The sequence below is a fragment of the Anomaloglossus baeobatrachus genome, chromosome 2 (genome assembly GCF_048569485.1).
Source record: "Anomaloglossus baeobatrachus isolate aAnoBae1 chromosome 2, aAnoBae1.hap1, whole genome shotgun sequence".
Lineage (NCBI taxonomy): Eukaryota > Metazoa > Chordata > Amphibia > Anura > Aromobatidae > Anomaloglossus > Anomaloglossus baeobatrachus.
In genome coordinates, this window is record NC_134354.1 from 41,964,904 (window position 1) to 41,985,317 (window position 20,414).

Below are 20,414 nucleotides of genomic sequence, written 5' to 3' on the forward strand. Positions count from 1 at the left end.
TAAGGCGGAATGATGTGAGACGCGCCTTGCATGAAGGTGCGTACCTGAGCCAGCCGAGCGAGACGCCGCTGGAACAGAACTGACAGAGCTGAGACTTGTCCCTTGAGAGAGTTGAGGGGCAGTCCTAGCTGCAGACCGGACTGTAGAAAAGACAGAAGGGTCGGCAAAGAGAATGGCCAAGGAGGATGGCCGGTAGAGCGACACCAGGACAGGAAAATTTTCCAAGTCCTGTGATAGATCTTAGCGGAGGAAGACTTACGGGCCCGAGTCATAGTGGAGATGACTTCAGGAGGAATACCAGAAGCCGTCAAAATCCAGGACTCAAGAGCCACGCCGTCAATTTGAGGGCCGCAGAATTCGGGCGGAAAAACGGACCTTGCGAGAGTAGGTCTGGACGGTCCGGGAGATGCCACGGCATCTCTACGGACAGTTGGAGCAGGTCCGGATACCAAGCTCGCCTGGGCCAGTACGATACAATGAGGATGACTCGACGGCCCTCCATTCTGATCTTGCACAGGACTCTGGGCAAGAGAGCTATAGGGGGAAACACGTAGGACAGACGAAACTGGGACCAGTCTTGAACCAGAGCGTCCGCGGCGAAGGCCTGAGGATCGTGGGAGCGAGCCACGTAAAAAGGAACTTTGTTGTTGTGACGGGATGCCATTAAGTCCACGTCCGGAGTGCCCAATTTGCGGCAGATTGACTGAAACACTGCCGGGTGCAGGGACCACTCGACACCGTCTACGCTTTGGCGGCTGAGATAATCTGCCTCCCAGTTTTCCACGCCTGGGATGTGGACTGCGGATATGGTGGACCTGGAGTCCTCCGCCCATTGAAGGATGCGTTGTACCTCCATCATTGCCAGGCGGCTGAGTGTCCCGCCTTGGTGATTGATGTAGGCAACCGCTGTCGCGTTGTCTGACTGGACTCGAATGTGCCTGCCCGCCAACAGGTGGTGAAATGCTAGGAGAGCTAGAAGCACGGCTCTGGTTTCCAGCACATTGATTGAAAGGGCTGACTCGGACGGAGTCCAAGTGCCCTGCGCTCTGTGGTGGAGACATACCGCTCCCCAGCCGGATAGACTGGCATCCGTGGTGAGGATCACCCAGGACGGGGCCAGGAAGAAGCGCCCCTGGGACAGGGAGAGGGGCCAAAGCCACCACTGAAGAGAGCTCCTGGTCCGTGGCGACAGAGCCACTAACCTGTGTAAGGAGGAAGGCCGCTTGTCCCAACAGTGGAGAATGTCCAGCTGCAGGGGGCGCAGATTGAACTGGGCAAAGGGAACAGCCTCCATGGACGCCACCATTTGACCCAGCACCTGCATCAGACGCCTGAGGGTATAACGGCGGGGCCTCAGCAGAGAGCGCACCGCTAGCTGGAGTGACTGCTGTTTGATTAAGGGCAACTTCACAAGTGCCGGCAAAGTCTCGAACTGGATCCCTAGGTACACGAGACTATGGGTCGGAGTAAGAGTGGATTTGGGAAGATTGACAAGCCACCCGAATTGGGCTAGAGTGGCGAGAGTGAGCGAGACACTCCGCTGACAGTCTGCGCTGGATGGAGCCTTGACCAGAAGGTCGTCCAGGTAAGGGAGCACTGCCAACCCCTGGAGGTGCAGAACCGCAATCACTGCTGCCATGACCTTGGTGAATACCCGAGGGGCCGTGGCTAACCCGAAGGGGATGGCCACGAAATGGAAATGATCCTCTCCTATTGCAAAACGTAACCAACGCTGGTGTGAAACTGCAATTGGCACATGTAGATAGGCATCTCTGATGTCGATGGACGCCAGGAAATCCCCTTGGGTCATTGAGGCAATGACTGATAGCAGAGACTCCATGCGAAAATGCCGCACCCAAACATGCTTGTTGAGAAGCTTGAGATCCAGGATGGGCCGGAAGGAACCGTCCTTCTTGGGGACTAGGAAGAGGTTTGAGCAAAAACCTCTGAACCGTTCCCGAGCGGGAACTGGTACAATTACTCCGTTTGCCTGCAAGGATGCCACGGCCTGTGAGAAGGCGGCGGCCTTGGAGCAGGGGGGAGTTGAGGGAAAAAATCTGTTTGGAGGGCTGGAAGAGAATTCTATCCTGTAGCCGTGAGATATGATATCTCTCACCCACTGATCGGAGACTTGTTTTAACCAAGCGTTGCCAAATTGGGAGAGCCTGCCACCGACTAAGGACGTTGCTGGAGCGGGCAGAGCGTCACGAGGAGGCTGCCTTAGTGGCAGAACCTCCTGCGGTCTCCTGCGGACGCGCTTTTGGGCGCCAGTTGGATTTCTGGTCCTTAGCTGAGTTAGCGGACGAGGCGGAGGGCTTAGAGGACGACCAGTTGGAGGAACGAAAGGAACGAAACCTCGTCTGATTCCTACCCTGGGCGGGTTTCCTGGTCTTGGTTTGTGGCATGGAAGTACTCTTCCCGCCAGTAGCTTCCTTAATAATTTCATCCAGCTGTTCAACGAACAGCCGGGAACCAGCAAAAGGGAGCCCAGCAAGGTACTTCTTTGAAGAAGCATCTGCCTTCCACTCTCGAAGCCACAAGATCCTGCGGATAACGAGGGAATTAGCCGAAGCCACCGCAGTGCGGTGAGAAGCCTCTAGCATGGCAGACATGGCATAAGATGAAAAAGCTAAAGCTTGAGAAGTTAAGGCAACCATCTCAGGCATAGATTCCTTGGTGAGGGAATGCATCTCCTCTAGAGAAGCAGAGATGGCTTTGAGGACCCACACTGCTGCAAAAGGCGGGGAAAACGCGGCCCCCGCCGCTTCATACACAGATTTGGCCAGAAGGTCAATCTGACGGTCAGTGGAATCCTTAAGTGATGTGCCGTCAGCCACCGACACAACGGTCCGGGCTGAGAGCCTAGACACCGGGGGGGGGTCTACCTTTGGGGAGTGAGACCATTCCTTGACCACCTCAGGTGGAAAGGGAAAACGGTAATCTGAACCACGCTTTGGGAAGCGTTTGTCAGGACAGGCCCTGGGTTTGGTCACAGCGGTCTGAAACCTGGAGTGGTTAAAGAACACACTCTTTACTCTCTTAGGCGAGGTAAACTGGTGCCTTTCTGCCAGAGAGGGTTGCTCCTCTGATACTGGCGGATTGAGATCCAGCACAGAATTAATAGATCCGAGCCCCCCGTAAGGGCATCCTCCTCATCTTGCGAGTCAGCTCTTGAATCAGAGCCGCGGGATGAGGAGGGAGAGGAAACCCTGCGCCTTCTCTTAGGAGGACGGGGTCTGGGACCTGATGATGAATCCTCTGTGAGCTCCGATGGACGGAGGTCAGAGGATAGGGATCCTAAAGGACCCTTAGCAAGAGCATTAGAGGCACCCTGTGAGGTGGGCTGATGCATATTCAAAGTCCTGGACAGAAGTCCCATGGATTCAGCAAATGACTGGGATATAGACCTTGAGAAGGACTCTACCCAGGCCGGGGGTTCAGCCACAGGTGCAGAGGCAGCCGGAGAGACCACTGGGGGTGAGACTCCAGGCTGTGGCACCGCCAAGTTAGAGCAGACATCACAATGTGGATAGGTGCTCGGCTCAGGCAGCAGGAGCTTACATGCAGCGCATACAGTATAAAGCTTTGGAGCCTTGCTCCTTGTGTGAGACATGCTGCTGGAGTGGGGGCTCTGCAAGAGAATGAACCCCAGGGAGAATATACAGAGGTCCACAACCAGAGACCGGCTGTGGCTTACCAGACCGCTGGAAGCGGTGTTGTGTGCCCTCCAGATCGCGAAGCCCGGACCCCCAATGCACAGCACCTCAGCAGGGATGCAGAGTGCAGAAAGGCCCAGCGCAGAATGAACTCTGCCTAAGAAAATGGCCGCCGGAGCGAAGAGAGGGGGCGGGACTTGGGGGCGTTCCTGTAGGAGAGCGGGAACTGGAGGGCCATAGAGACCTGCAGGGGAGGAGACACGCCCCAGCAGTGGGGAGTGTCCCTCCCCTGTGCAGGACGGCCGCCGGGAGGAGCCGTGCCTGTCCCTCTGCATGAGTGACATGCGAGGGTAGTTAACAGAAACTAGGCCTCCGGCAAAGCCGGGGCCTAAATTTAAGCGGCGAGGCCGACGCGCAGGCACCATCGGCGCGGTTCTCGGGCGAAAGCTAGAGAACCCGCCGGAAATGCCAAAATAAATACATTCAGCATACTCTCCCCATACAATAAAGAACAGGGACCCCCAACATATAAACGTCTCAGGTACTTAGCTGCTGAGACGCAGGGCCAGGTCCCTGGGGATGAGTGCTCCGGTCCAGCAGAATCCTCAAGGGGCTGTGGATGGAGACCGGTCTCCTGCCAGGCATGGAGACCGTGCTGGCTCCCACTTCAAGCCAGAGCCCAGGAGGGATGGTGAAGGAGCACGGCATGTAAGGCTCCAGCCTTGGAAATCAACCTTACAACACCACCGACACAGTGGGGTGAGAAGGGACATGCCGGGGGTCCAGACGTGGACCCGCACTTCTTCAATCTCTTCAAAAAAAAAAAAAAAAATCATGAGAATGCATGTGTGGATGTATGCCTCCTGAACACAAAGCGATAAACTGGCTGGGACTGGCTCACCAGGGGGTGTATAAGCTCAGAGGGAGGAGCTACACTTTTTAGTGTAGTACTTTGTGTGTCCTCCGGAGGCAGAAGCTAAACACCCAAGGTCTGGGTCTCCCAAAGGAACGATAAAGAAATAACTATCTACATGTATTAATCACAGTATACAAAGACTAAATTACCCCTATAGTGGCTCCTGAAGAGGAAAACCCCAGCTGAGTAAGCCCTCCATTATCAGGCCAAGTTTAACCTTGAGGAACATAAATTATTAGATTTGTATTTTTTTTGCATTCTAGTGGTTATTACTTTTTTATTTTTAGTTGAGCATAGCTGTATTTTTATTTTTTTTTGCTTGGGAGTGCTGTATTTTATGTTAGTGCCATTTTACTTGCATATTTGTAGTTTATGTTTCTTATTAAACATTTAGCAGCATAAAGCCACGTACCCAATTATTAAAGGGGTATTCCCATCTCCAAGATCCTATCTTAATATGTACTACGTGCAATAATATTAATGATAATTAATAATGATATTATCGATAATAATAATTATTATTAACAAATTAGCCAATACCTCCAATTAGAAATGCAGTATAGTTCTCCTAGTCATAGTCATACCTCATGTGCAGGGCATTGCAGCTACGAGCTATCGCTATTATACTTTATACTCGTAATACTCATCTAACTATTAGTGCGGTGCAAACTGGTCAGATGGGTGTCTCCGTTCTCCGGGACCGGCGCCTCCTCTTTCGGCCATCTTTGTTCTCCTCCTTCTGAAGCCTGGGTGCATGACGTGTCGTACGTCATACACAATCACCTGCGCAGGACCACAATGCCGGCAAGTGTGTATGACGTTGGATGCGCCATGCACCCAGGCTTCAGAAGAAGGAAGACCAAGATGGCCGAAAGAGGAGGCGCCGGCCCCGGAGAATGGTGCCAACCATTTGGCCAGTCTGCACCGGAGCGACCTCCTAAGTGAGTATTATAAAGTGTTTATGTTCTACACAGTGGCCTGGGCTCTTATATACAGCATGTTAGAATGCTGTATATAGGAGCCCTCTGGTGGTGGCCGCAGCTTATAGGCCCCAAATCTGGTGACAGGTTCCCTTTAACAATCACAGGTGTAACTCCACACCACCTGTGATTATTAGAGGCAGGTCCTGGTTTTAACACACAGCCATTATCTGGCGTGTAGGGGGCAGGCTCACCCCGGGCATGCTCCATACACCCGATGCTGACATGCGCAATACATGTACAGTGGATGTTGGTAGAGGGTGCAGAAGAGATCCAGAGCAGTGTTATTCATTTCTGTGCAGCAATTACATACAGAGCCAACTGATCAGTGAAGGAGCCAAATGTCAGACTCCCATCAGTCAGATGCTGATGTATATGGTTGTACCTATGTATAGGATAGGACAAGTCCTGGACAACCCAAGGAAGACTTATTTTAATAACTGTTTTCTTGGCACAAAAATTGTTGAGATCCAACCTACCTGGCCTAGAACCGGGGACGGAGAAGAACCAGTGACTGTAGCGGGGGTAAAAGCAGAGCGTTGTCGGATCTGGCCGGCACTCGGCACGGTTAGGGAGGGTTGGGTCGCCCACGTGTCCCAGTTATCAGTCTCTACCTTCTCATTATTATTAGTTGGCCACCTGATGAATATATGAAAAAGGAAAATTATAATTAGCTTACCAGTAGTTTGGATTTTCTAAAGCCCCCGCCATTTGCGATGGTGGGCACAGATTGCAGACGGGGCACTTTAATGAAAATATGCATATAATCAATCACTGCTCCATAGTGGTGTTTGCTGCACTGAAGCCGCCTGGAGTGTCTTTTCTTTGCATATGTATTTCCCGTTTGTATTCCTTCCCTTGTGTAACTGTATTGTAGTGGCGAAACTAGTGAACTTGTCAGCCTACTCACTAGCCAGGGTGAGTTTAGGGCTAGCTGAAGGGCCAAGGTATCCTGCTTGCCAACAGGTTGAAAGAACCTGTATAGGGATGCTAGGGAGTCCGCTTAAGGTGAGTTCCAAAGGTAGCCTCTCACCACTCTCCCTAACAGCAGGGACCTCCATTGTATAGTGACCCCTGTGTGTTGGAACATCTTCTAGGGGTTTACCAGGTACTAAATAAACCCCTACTAGTCACGTGTGTGGCACTCACCCCAGCTACTAGGAATTCACAGGTCTGTGTCCCCGGAGGGGAGGTTTTGCTTTTGTTTTGGTAGGTTTCCTATCCTGCGAGTTAGACCCGCTCTCAGGCTGCCGTCAATGTTTGATTCAAAAAGCAGCATAAAAAGATTTGGAAAGACTCCACAAAAACAGCAGGTCTGAAAAATCTGTCATCAATATAATAATAATAATAATAATAATAATAATAATAAAAAAAAAAAAAAAAAAAAAAAAAAAAAAAAAAAAAAAGAAGATTGCCGCATGAAATAAAACAAATCTGCCATTGAGGCTCTTACGTGGAGCTGAAGTCAGCCCAGTTGTTGGCGTTTGTAGATGAATCGGTAAAAGCTATTGAGGAGACAGTGGACGTCGTCACGTGGACAGTGGTTTTGGCTGTAGTGTCTGTTACTTGTTTTACTGTACTTGGGAACTCGCTTTCAGGCAGTCTTTCGGCGTAGTTGGCAGGAAACCAGCCCGTTTTCCCTTTCAGTTCACCCCCAAGCCACCCTGGTTCGCCAGTCTGGCTCTCATCAACCTGGAGGAGCAGAAAGACCGTCACCGGGTAGGCAAACATTAAACAGTCCTCAAGAAAGATTACTACACGAGCACAAACAGTGCTGTCCGCCAAATTTGCTTCAACTCTACAAGTCCCCCACCCTCTTACCATGATAATATCCCCGGGCTGGATGGTGATTTCATCATGACTTCTTGCATCAAAAGGATACAATGCTCGGTAATACACGACCTTCACATCCCCTTGGGAGATAGTTAATGGCGCTTTCTCTGAAAAGAAAATAAAGAAGGAAAAATCATGAATGCTCCTTTTCCTGATATATGTAGGGAAAACTAATGTAATATTAGATTACACATATTGTAGCCTGCAACCATAAAGACTTATAAGCCAATGGCACATACCTTTCACAGAGTAGCAAGCGGCCACCCACACCTACACCGTGCCCGCAGCACACACACACACACACACACACACACACACCTACACCATGCCCGCAACACACACACACACACACACACACACCTGCACCGTGCACGCACACACACACACCCACACACACACACACACCTGCACCGTGCACGCACACACACACACACACACACACACACACACACACCTGCACCGTGCCCACACACACACACACACACACACACACACACACACACACACACACACACACACACACACACACACACACACACCATGCCCGCAGCAGGCAGGCACACACACAAACAAACACGCAACACATACCTGTACCATGCCAGCAGCACACACCCCTTCACCATGTCCACAGCACAAACACCTGTACCTGTCCAGGGGACTTGTCCTACAGGTTTCATTGGCTCGGGCGGCTGCTGGAAAATTTTGATGGATTTCTCCTGAATCTCCAGTCTTCTTTCTTCCTCCATCCTCTTTATGGATTCCTCTCTCTTCAGCTTCTCCTCGTCTTGCAGGACTTTGTGTCGCGGGGCCTCCTCTTCCTGCTTCACACGGTCCTGCCATTGCTGCTCCTGCTCTTGGGCCTTCCTGAAGAATGGGGAGAGCCAGAAACAATTAATACGCCAGCAAGGTTAAAGAGACAATGATAAGATCCGTTAATGGCTAACGAGTCAAACATGTTTACACCTGATAGAAAAGGGCAGAAAAGTAGCTGTCAGACACCATGGGAGCGGCGTATTCCTACAGATTGTAAGCGGTCCTCTTTGGAAGGGATCTGCTCACAAAGACCTAACGAGAAGCTCCAACATCTTAAGGCCCCGTCACACTAAGCAACATCGCTAGCAACATCGCTGCTAACGAACAACTTTTGTGACGTTGCTAGCGATGTCGCTGTGTGTGACATCCAGCAACAACCTGGCCCCTGCTGTGAGGTCGTTGGTTGTTGCTGAATGTCCTGGACCATTTTTTAGTTGTTGCTCTCCCGCTGTGAAGCACAGATCGCTGTGTGTGACAGCGAGACAGCAACAACTAAATGTGCAGGCAGCAGGAGCCGGCTTCTGCGGAGGCTGGTAACCAATGTAAACATCGGGTAACCAAGAAGCCCTGTCCTTGGTTACCCGATATTTACCTTTGTTACCAGCCTCCTTCGCTCTCACTGTCAGTGCCGGCTCCTGCTCTGTGCACATGTAGCTGCAGGACACATCGGGTTAATTAACCCGATGTGTGCTGTAGCTAGGAGAGCAGGGAGCCAGCGCTAAGCGGTGTGCGCTGCTCCCTGCTCTGTGCACATTTAGCTGCAGCACACATCGGGTAATTAACCCGATGTGTGCTGTAACTAGGAGAGCAGGGAGCCAGCGCTAAGCATTGTGCGCTGCTCCCTGCTCTGTGCACATTTAGCTGCAGTACACATCAGGTAATTAACCCGATGTGTGCTGTAACTAGGAGAGCAGGGAGCCAGCGCTAAGCGGTGTGCGCTGCTCCCTGCTCTCTGCACGTGTAGCTGCGTGCACTGGTAACCAAGGTAAATATCGGGTTGGTTACCCGATATTTACCTTAGTTACCAAGCGCAGCATCTTCCACGCGGCGCTGGGGGCTGGTCACTGGTTGCTGGTGAGCTCACCAGCAACTCGTGTAGCGACGCTCCAGCAATCCCTGCCAGGTCAGGTTGCTGGTGGGATCGCTGGAGCGTCGCAGTGTGACATCTCACCAGCAACCTCCTAGCAACTTACCAGCAATCCCTATCGTTGTTGGGATCGCTGGTAAGTTGCTTAGTGTGACTGGACCTTTATAGGATGAAGGAGGAACAACTTTGCAAATTGCTTTAATCACTAATAAACATTAGGAAATTTGGACCTGCATAAAACAGCGGCTGTGTATTCTGATCCTTCAGTCATAACAGCCATCTGTCCCCTTACTTTTATCAACCTATGTAATGTGTGGCGGTATATGGAGGCACGACATGACTGCAGTATCAGACTACACAGGGTTGGTGGTGGTCGGTTACCATGGTGACTTGTAGAACAACTTGGGTTTTGTGATCAAAGTTACTTCATGTTCAATTTTAGATGTCTAATAGCAAGAAAAAAAATGATGGCAAAAAAATGGACATCATAAAGAGGACCTACCACCTCCTCTGGAAAACAAATGAACCAGTCATGTTTTTTCAATAGTAACCCGCCCCCCCCAATGTGTTTTAACTGATGCAATGTGCATCACTAATATTTATCTTAACAAAAAAAAGAGACTACATGCTTAGGTGAATGCACTACATACCTTAAGTCTCAGTCGTAGGGGCGGCAATTTTGCTTGGTTCAGTCACTGTCTGTCAAAATATTTTTTGAACTTCGTCACGATCCCCGCACATTGTAAGTGATTATCATCACCACACGTCCTTCACCATCAGTTCTCCAATGTTGAGATCTGTCCATTATAGCGCAGAGCTCCCAAGAAAACATCTACCACCCCAGAGCTGTGACAATGCCACTATAAAAGGGCAAAGCCGATGGTGGAGGACTTGTGGTGATGGCAATCAACTACAATGCGGAGGGTGAGAATCAGTAAAAGAAAATATGACTGAACCAAGCAGGAGCGTCATCCCTATGACTGAAACCTAAGGAAAGTACTGCATTCACCCAAGTCTAAATAAATACAATTGGAACAATGGAATGGAAAGTTTGGTTTTATAAAATACATGGATTTTTTTTTTTAATTTTTTTCAGATAAATACATAATTTTTTTCTTAACCCCTTCAGCCCCCGGGCACTTTCCGTTTTTGAGTTTTTGTTTTTTGCTCCCCTTCTTCCGAGAGGTGTAACTTTATTTTTCCATCAATCTTGCCATATGAGGGCTTGTTTTTTTGCGGAACGAGTTGTACTTTTAAATGAAACCATAAGTTTTACCATATAGTGTACTGGAAAACAACAAAAAAATTCCAAGTGCGGAAAAACTGCAAAAAAAAGTGTGATCGTACAATAGTTTTTGGGATATTTTATTCACTGTGTTCACTATATGGTAAAACTGGAGGTATCTATGTGATGCCTCAGGTCAGTGCGAGTTTGTAGACACCAAACATGTTATAGGTTTACTTGTATCTAAGGGGTTAAAAAAAATTCACAAGCTTGTCCAAAAAAAGTGGCGCATGTTTTGCGCCATTTTCCAAAACCCGCAGCGTTCTCATTTTTCAGGATCTGAGGCTCATTGATAGCTTATTTTTTGCGTCTCGACCTGACGTTTTTAAGGGTACCATTTTTGCGCAGATGCTACGTTTTGATCGCCTGTTATTGTATTTTGCGCAAAATTTGCGGCGACCAAAAAATGTAATTTTGGTGTTTGGAATTTTTTTGCCGCTACGCCGTTTACTGATCAGATTAATTGATTTCATATTTTGATAGATCGGGCATTTCTGAACACGGCGATACCAAATGTGTATATTTTTTAATTTTTTAACCCTTTAATTTTCAATGGGGTGAAAGGGGGATGATTTGAACTTTTAGGTTTTTTATTTTTTTTTTTTAAAACTTTTTTTTTTTTTTTACTTTTTTTTTATTTTACTAGTCCCCCTAGGGGGCTATAGCGATCAGCATTCCGATCGCTCTGCAGTATCTGCAGATCTCAGCTACAGAGCTGAGAACTGCAGATTTGCTGCTTTACTTTCAATGCTGGCTGTATTCCGGCATTGAAAGGAAGTGAGTCATGTTAGCTACCGGGGTCATCACATGACCCTGTGCTACCATGGCAACCACCGAAAGTCACGTGATCATGTCACGTGACTTCCGGTGGGGGCGGGGTAAGTGACTGTCATGGCGGCCCCCAGATTTTGGCAGCGAAATGTAAGGGGTTAATAGCCGCGGGTGGAGGAGATTCCACCCGCGGCTAGCAGGCACACGTCAGCTATTGATAACAGCTGATATGTGCACGGATCGCCGCCGCCTGCCGGCGGCGGGGCTTACCGACCCACGACCCATGACGTACCCAGTACATCATGGGTCATTAAGGGGTTAAAGATAAATACATGGAGGTTTTTTTTTGTTTTTATAAGATAAATACATGAAATTTTTATTTTTTTAATACATGGATTTTTTTTAATTTTTCTTTAAGATTAATACATGGAAATAAATTCTTAAACAAATTCCATGTACTGAAGATAAATACATGTATTTTTATCTTCAGTACATGAAATTTTTTTAAAGAATTTATTTCCATTTATCTTAAAAAAAAAAAAAAAAAAAAAATCCATGTATTTAAGACTAATAAATGGAAATAAATTCTTAAACAAATTCCATGTACTGAAGATAAATACATGGCTTTTGTTTTTTTTTTTTAGATAAATACAGTGAAAAAAATTCTTAAAAAAGAGAAATAAAATAAACAAATAAATAAAATATTATATATATATATATATATATATATATATATATATATATATATATATATATATATATATATATATATATATATATATATATATATATATATATATATATATATAAAAGTCCCGGTGCACCACCTACTCTGCGTGTTACTACACGTTCAGCTACTTGAGCCCTACTGAGCCATGGAGGGGATCATGGTGCAGACTTGCGGTGAAGACCAAGATAAATCCAAAGGAGAAAGAAAGTCGCACTCCAGATCACCATATCAGTGGCACTGGACCCGTGGAAGCTAAGTTCTAGCGAAACGGCACGCCGTTGTACGGCTTGTCTCACCCTCCCCACCACTTGTACCTTCATGTTTCCCCTGCAATAAAGACGGAGTGATATGGTGATCATCTGGAGTGCGACTTTCTTTCTCCTTTGGATAGATATATATATATATATCTATATCTATAAAAAGAAAAATTACATGTACTGAAGTTAAATGCATGGATTTTATTTTTTTTAAAAAAGATATATACGTGGAATATTATATATTATTTTTTTTAAGATAAATACATGGGAAAAAAAAATTCTTAAAAAAATTCTGTGTTTATCTAAAAAAAAAACCCAAAAAAACCCATGTACTTTTTATTTAATCGTATGAACGTATATCTTACCATCATATAAAAATAAACACCAGACAATAGACAGTGATTGAAAAATATCAAAAGGATAAAAATCAAATTTGAATATCAAGATTTTCTATATATGCAATAGCGTTATCATTTACAATATAGAAATCCTTCTTGTCAGCATGGTAGGATCTCAGGGGGCGCTCCAGTCCTCAACAATGTGCTGGATAGTTTGACGATCTGCTCCACAGTCACAGGTCGGAGAGTCATATTTTCCCCACTTATACATAAAATCTGAACAGGTGCCAAAGTTTGTTCTGATACGATTTAGAGAAACCCATGTTTTCCTTGGTAGATTGAAGCCTGGTGGAGGGTTTTGTAAATTAGGGAACATTTGGGGATCACCGTCTACTACATTGACCCAAAGTTCTCGCCATTTCTCATCTAAATTGAAGTTTTGTTCATGCAAGGTGAGTGCAGTTCGGATGGGTGGGTGTCTTGATTTCAATCGTTGTATTGTAACATCTCTGATATTTTGGTGTATTGGAAGTTTTTCATTATTCACTACTTTAGTGTACTCTTTCAGTAGGAGCTTTTGTCTTCTTAGATTTGCGGGTGCGATATGACTCAGCACAGGTAACTAGTGAACAGGTGTAGGTCTAAGGCTATGTGCCCACGGGGAAAGTCTCCTGCGGATATATCCGCACGACATTCCGCAGGTGCTCCCAGGAAACAGCACCACAACTTTTGTCTGTTTCCATGCTGCGGAATGTCGTGCGGATATGCTGCGGGCATTCTGCATTGAGGATACAGTGCCATGGCTTCGGCACTGCATCCTCAATGCAGAACAAGTGCTGATATGATTGGGGAAGTTTATACTTACCTCCATCATGCAGCACCTCGCTTTCCGGCGGCCGGGTCACTGTCAGGCAGCGTCTGGTTTCACTGTGCTGGAGGTGGGCGGGCCTGAACTAGCTCCGGCTGTCACATGACCGGAGCTCGTGCAGGCTCCACCCACCTCTTCCTTCCTGTACCTGGCTGGATCCACCGCGCTGCTGTACACCGGACGGAGAAGTGACTCGGGTCTCTATCAAGGCAGGTAAGTATATGGGACCCTGCGGAAAAATTTGCTACAATAATTGACATGCTGCAGATTTTTCCGCACGGAAATCCGCACAATTTCCGCTGCGGAAAAATCCGCAGCGTGGGCACAGCATTTCCCAAATGCCATAGAAATGGCTGGGGAGTAGCTGTGCTGCAGATTTTCGAAAAATCCGCGGCTTTTCCGCGAGAAATCCGCGGCAAAATCCGCGCATTTTCCGCAGCGTGGGCACATAGCCTAATAGCACCAGATATTATACGCAAAGAGTTGTTCAGCTGAGTGTCAATTAGGTTTACATGACAGCTATTTAACCATGCTGGAGCACAGTATTCTGCAGCAGAGTACACCAGGGCAAGAGTAGATGTTCTCAAAACAGATGTTGCCGAGCCCCATGAGGATCCACAGTTTCTGAATAATATTATTACGTGCTTTCAGTTTCTGTGCCAATTTATCCAGATGGGATTTAAAAGTTAGACTTCTATCAAGGGTTACACCTAAGTACTCAGGATTGAAATTGTGTTTAACATATTAGCCTTCAAATTGTACTTTAAGTTCAGTCTTGGCACTTGCATTGTGTAAATGAAAGCAACAAACTTCCGTTTTTGATGGGTTAGGTTTTAATCTCCATTGTCGGAAGTACTTTCCCATTACACTAAGATCTTTTGTAAGAACATCCTCTGCTTCCTCCATTGTTTTGCTTACCATAGCAAGTGCCCAGTCATCGGCATATCCAAATTTCCGTGACACTGTTTTAGGAATGTCAGCTAGGTACAGGGCAAACAGGAGAGGTGCCAGCACTGATCCCTGGGCCAGTCCGTTGTTTAAAGATTTCTTACAACTGGTTGAATCGCCCATAATAAGATGAAAAGTTCGATTTGCAATCATATTGTTCAAGAGGTACATCATTTTCTTACATGGAATCACCTTCAGAAATTTATATAAAAGTCCTTCCCTCCACACAGTATCATATGCAGCAGAGAGATCGATAAACGCCACTGAAACTTTCTTGTTCTTCTGGAATTCAGCTTCAATGAGAGTTGTCAAAGCTAAGACTTGGTCACTACAGTTTCGAGCAGGTCTGAAGCCGGCTTGCTCTATAGGTATTGAGTCGAAAATCTTTAGACTGATCTTGTTATATATTAAGCATTCTAAGAGCTTATATAAGCAACTCAACAAGGCAATGGGTCTATAGCTTGATGGATTATCTTCAGGCTTCCCAGGTTTTAACAATGCAATTATTTTGGCATGTTTTAATTTACTAGGGACTTGAGCATTCTCCATAATATCTGAGAAGAACTTTGCCATCCATTTTTTCGCATAAGGTCCACAGTTTTTGAGAAATTCAGGATGGATCCCATCAGAGCCGGGAGCTTTGTTAATTTTAGTTTCAGCAAGGGCAATGTCAAGGTTGTAAAAGCACGTGAGTATTCTTCAGATGGCGCCACTGATGATTTTAGTAGCTTAAACTTACTTTTAACTTCTATGGTGTGAGCTCGGTCTTTTGGGCTTCTTGATATGTTCACAATATGTGCTGCAATTTGATTTGAAGTTATAGAATTCGTTTTGTGCTTTACTTTACGATTTCCTTCTAGTTTTCTTAAAAGAGACCATGCTTTTCTACTGGACCTTTTAAAGTCCAAATTCTCAACTGTTTCCATCCATTTAATACAACGTGCTGCATTCAGTTTGTTCAACAATTCCTCACCAATTTCACCATCTTCACTCTCACAGTGAAGTGCAACGTTAGTCCGCCTCCACGTGGTGCACCCTGGGTAACGCTAAAGGACTAACAATCTTGATGACCAAACAATCAAATTATATCTAGATTTCCTGGTCAATATATCTTACCTCATACCTGATAATCAACAGAGGAACAAAGGAACAACTTTGACAATGCCTAAAAAATATAATGGTATTGTCACAAATGTCACTCCTCAAATGAAAGATCTTGGACCCATGGTGAATACCTGCCAAATTAATATTGAAAGTATCAGCCGCCTAAAATGTGTTTTCCTCCACAAGTTCCTCACTGATAACAAAATAGATGTACTTGTTCTTCAGGAAACGCATGTTGAAAATGAAGATCAACTCCTAGTTCGTGGCTCCATCTATGGCTTTGATCTAATTGGTGCTACATATGACTCATTACGATGTAGCCACATATGTGAAAAGTAACATTGAAAACGCAATGCTTGTATCTACATCTGTTGAAAATGACATCCATGAAGTTGTGAGCAAAGTTGGCGATATCACAATTGTTAATATTTACAAGTCTCCTGCAGTACAATGGCCCACAGAAGTCATTCATGTTCACCCACACCCTACTGTATACATAGGAGATTTTAATAGTCACCACGAGCTTTGGCAATATGCTAGCAACGATGACAATGGCGAGTATCTGGTAAACTGGTCTGAAGCGCATAATATATTCCTCGTTTTTGATGCAAAGGACTTTCCAACTTTCCAGTCAGCAGCCTGGCAGAGAGGATACAATCCTGACTTATGTTTTGTCTCACGCAATAGAAACAATCAACCTTTGTCTACATCTCGATGTGTTGTCAAACATTTCCCTTGTAGCCAGCATCGCCCTGTCATCATCACCATTGGAGTATCTATTCCTCTTGTAACGTCGTATCCGCGTCCTCGATGGAACCTTGCCAAAGCCAACTGGAAGAAGTTTCCAGATCACCTTGATCAGTGTATCGGCTGGATACTACCAATCAGTAAAAACTATGAACGGTTTTGTAAAGCAGTTATTACAGCTGCAAAGAAATCAATACCACGTGGCTTTCGCAAAGAATAAGTCCCAGGATGGTCTGATGAATGTGAACAACTGTACCCATGTACTGAAGATAAATATCTGGATTGTCTTTTAAAAAAACAAAACAAAAAACAAAAACAACAAACATGTTAGTGATGGGATGGAATCGGGGAGGTATTAGGGGTTCAGTAATAGGGTTAGTTGTGGTCTACCCCTGTAAGAGCAAAGCTTGTGGGGTGACCGGCTTCAATGAGTTTCCTAGAGAAGCATAGGGTCAGTGACGTCATGGACACCTGAGCACCCATGTGAAGGAGACGGCGATCCACACCACACCCTAATCTGGTGAGAATGTGCCGTACTTCTCTTATATGTATTGCCAATGTGAACTATTGAGGTTGCATGGCTTGTTGACCATTGTCAATAGGATTTTGAGTTCGTTGTATGGTGTTTTTCTATTTACGTATACCCATAGGATCACTGTCTATTCTGGGAACTGAAAAAAACTTTTTTTTTGGCTGCGTGTGTGTTTTGTTGTATTTTGTTATTGCATCTGTGGAGTCTCTGGGTAGGCCAACACTACTTGTTAATGTATGGCCATTTTTGGATCAATTGGTGATCTAACCCAGAGGGGCTTATGGTTACATACCTATCCTCATAGGGTTTTAAGAACTTTATATAAAACATATAGCCTTTTAGGCTCATTTTTGCTTCTTTCATTAGTGATGCACATTGCATAATTAAAAAAAACACATTAGGGGCGGTTTAATATCGAAAAATGACAGAACCGGTTCACTTTGATAATCTAAACCTCTTTAAAATGGGGGAGGGGGGGGGGGGGGACTTGGCTAATTTATTAATGAAAGCTCTGGCTCTTTAAGAAAGCAGTTGGAGGGTTCTCCAGGATTTCACTACTGTGACAGCAGTGTGAAACTTCATGCTTTAGAGCTGGGAGAGAGCACTGTGTGGTATAAACCCTGTACAAGCAGCTTTGTCCTCCGGCAAATTAACCCTACAGAAGCATCTGTATCCTTCTCTAATACCAGGGCTACAGAATACACGTAGCCATCTAATTACATGGACGATATTTAACAAACTTCTGTTTGCAGATAAGTTTTGCTTCTTGATGGTAGGGGAGGAAGAATTGACTAATTTACATTTTGCCGATTCACTGTCTTTTGGGATTCACTGATGATGCACCACGTTTTTGATCCTCTTGCAAAATTTATGAGAAAAATAAGGAAAATCAATTTTCCAGTTATATTCTATGGATCAGCAAGTTGACAAAAAAAGTGAAATAGGCCAAACCGTGCCAGATCTGAGCACAAAGCTCAGCTGGAAGACGGTCTCAAGTGGGGTACCACAGGGCTCTGTCCTGGGCCCCGTGTTGTTCAACGTCTTTACCAATGATTTAGATGAAGGAATTAAGGGTAAACTGATTAAATTTGCTGAAGACACAAAGCTAGGAGGAATAGCGAATACTAGAGAAGAGAGAGAGGATTCAACAAGATCTAAACAAGCTGGAACAATGGGCAGCAACTAATAGAATGTTTTTTTTTTAACAGGGAGAAATGCAAAGTCATAAATCTTGGCAAGAATAATGAAAAAAGAGAATTTTGTTTACTTACCGTAAATTCTTTTTCTTATAGTTCCGACATGGGAGACCCAGACCATGGGTGTATAGCTACTGCCTCCGGAGGACACACAAAGTACTACACTCAAAACGTGTAGCTCCTCCCTCCGGGCTATATACACCCCCTGGATGACAATCTAACCAGTACAGTGCAAAAGCTGAAGGAGGACATCCACCCATAAGTAGAGAGAGTAAAACTCGGAAAAAAAACCGGAACCTCTGTCTACAACAACAGCCGGTGAAACACACGGAACAAGAACTGCCAACAGGCAACAGGGAGGGTGCTGGGTCTCCCATGTCGGAACTATAAGAAAAAGAATTTACGGTAAGTAAACAAAATTCTCTTTTTCTTCATCGTTCCTTATGGGAGACCCAGACCATGGGACGTCTCAAAGCAGTCCATGGGTGGGAAAGAAACCAAACTGAGAAGTAAGCAAAAACCTAACTTCACAAATGGGCGACAGCCGCCTGAAGGATGCGCCTGCCCAAGCTCGCATCTGCCGAAGCATGAGCATGCACTTGGTAGTGCTTCGAAAAGGTGTGCAGACTAGACCAAGTGGCAGCCTGACAAACCTGCTGAGCCGTAGCCTGGTGCCTGAAAGCCCAGGAGGCACCGACAGCTCTGGTCGAGTGCGCCTTAATCCCCGGCGGTGGAGGCACCTGAGAACACTGGTAGGCATCAGAGATGGCCGAACTAATCCAACGAGCTAGGGTCGGCTTAGAAGCCAAGAGACCCTTGCGCTGACCCGTGGTTAGCACAAAAAGTGAGGTGCACCGCCTAAAAGCGGCGGTGCGTGACACATGGATTCGGAGCGCCCGCACCAAATCCAAGGTATGCAACGCCTTCTCAAAGCGATGCACAGGGGCCGGACAAAGGGAAGGCAATGAAATGTCCTGGTTAAGGTGGAAAGAAGACACCACCTTAGGGAGAAAATCCGGAGTCGGACGGAGAACCACCTTGTCTTGGTGAAACACCAAGAAAGGTGACTCCGAAGAGAGCGCAGCCAAATCAGAGACTCTCCGGAGAGAAGTTATGGCTACTAGAAAAACCACTTTCTGTGAAAGTCTAAACAAGGGAACCTCCCTAACAGGCTCAAAAGGGGGTTTCTGTAAGGCCGTGAGGACCAGATTAAGATCCCAGGGATCCAAAGGCCGCCGGTAAGGAGGAATGATGTGAGATGCGCCCTGCATGAAGGTGCGCACCTGAGCCAGTCGGGCGATACGCCGCTGGAATAATACCGACAGAGCCGACACCTGTCCCTTGAGAGAATTGAGGGACAGTCCTAGCTGCAGACCGGACTGTAGAAAAGACAGGATGGTCGGCAAAGAGAGCGGCCAAGGAGCATGGCCGGAAGAGCGGCACCAGGACAGGAAAATCTTCCAAGTCCTGTGGTAAATCTTGGCCGAGGAAGACTTCCGAGCCTGAGTCATAGTGGAAATGACCTCAGAAGGAATGCCTGAAGCCGTCAGGATCCAGGACTCAAGAGCCACGCCGTCAATTTGAGAGCCGCAGAATTCTGGCGGAAAAACGGACCTTGAGAGAGAAGGTCTGGGCGGTCCGGGAGATGCCACGGCATTTCGACGGACAGACGGAGCAGATCTGGGTACCAAGCTCGCCTGAGCCAGTCCGGAGCAATAATTATGACCCGACAGCCCTCCACTCTGATCTTGCGCAGAACCCTGGGCAAGAGAGCTAGAGGGGGGAACACATAGGCCAGACGGAACTGAGACCAATCTTGAACCAGTGCGTCCGCTGCGAAGGCCTGAGGATCGTGGGAGCGAGCCACGTAAACCGGGACCTTGTTGTTGTGCCGGGATGCCATTAGATCCACTTCCGGAGTGCCCCACTTGCGGCAGATGGACCTGAACACTGCCGGATGCAGGGCCCACTCGCCGCTGTCCACGGTTTGACGGCTGAGATAATCGGCCTCCCAGTTTTCTACGCCTGGGATGTGGACTGCGGATATGGTGGACTTGGAGTCCTCCGTCCACTGAAGGATTCGTTGAACCTCCAACATCGCCAGGCGGCTGCGAGTCCCGCCCTGGTGATTGATGTAGGCAACCGCTGTCGCGTTGTCCGACTGGACTCAAATGTGCTTGCCCGCCAACAGGCGGTGAAAGGCAACGAGAGCTAGAAGAACAGCCCTGATTTCCAGCACATTGATCGAGAGGGCAGATTCGGAAGGAGTCCAAGTGCCCTGTGCTCGGTGGTGGAGAAACACTGCTCCCCAGCCGGAGAGACTGGCATCCGTGGAAGAGGTCCGCTTGTCCCA

The 20,414-nt window shown here is 46.8% G+C and overlaps 1 protein-coding gene across 2 annotated transcripts in view; it reads right to left on the minus strand.

Moving 5' to 3' along the window:
- Positions 1-20,414, minus strand: part of ITSN1 (intersectin 1) — a 287,902-nt gene that overhangs the window by 88,197 nt on the left and 179,291 nt on the right. For both annotated transcript variants that reach the window (XM_075335003.1, XM_075335004.1), the window contains exons 18-21: positions 8,032-8,249; positions 7,374-7,492; positions 7,006-7,244; positions 6,032-6,191 (exon numbers count right to left, since the gene is read on the minus strand). In XM_075335003.1, the coding sequence (XP_075191118.1) occupies positions 6,032-6,191; positions 7,006-7,244; positions 7,374-7,492; positions 8,032-8,249 (736 nt within the window). The remainder of the gene's footprint in view (positions 1-6,031; positions 6,192-7,005; positions 7,245-7,373; positions 7,493-8,031; positions 8,250-20,414) is intronic.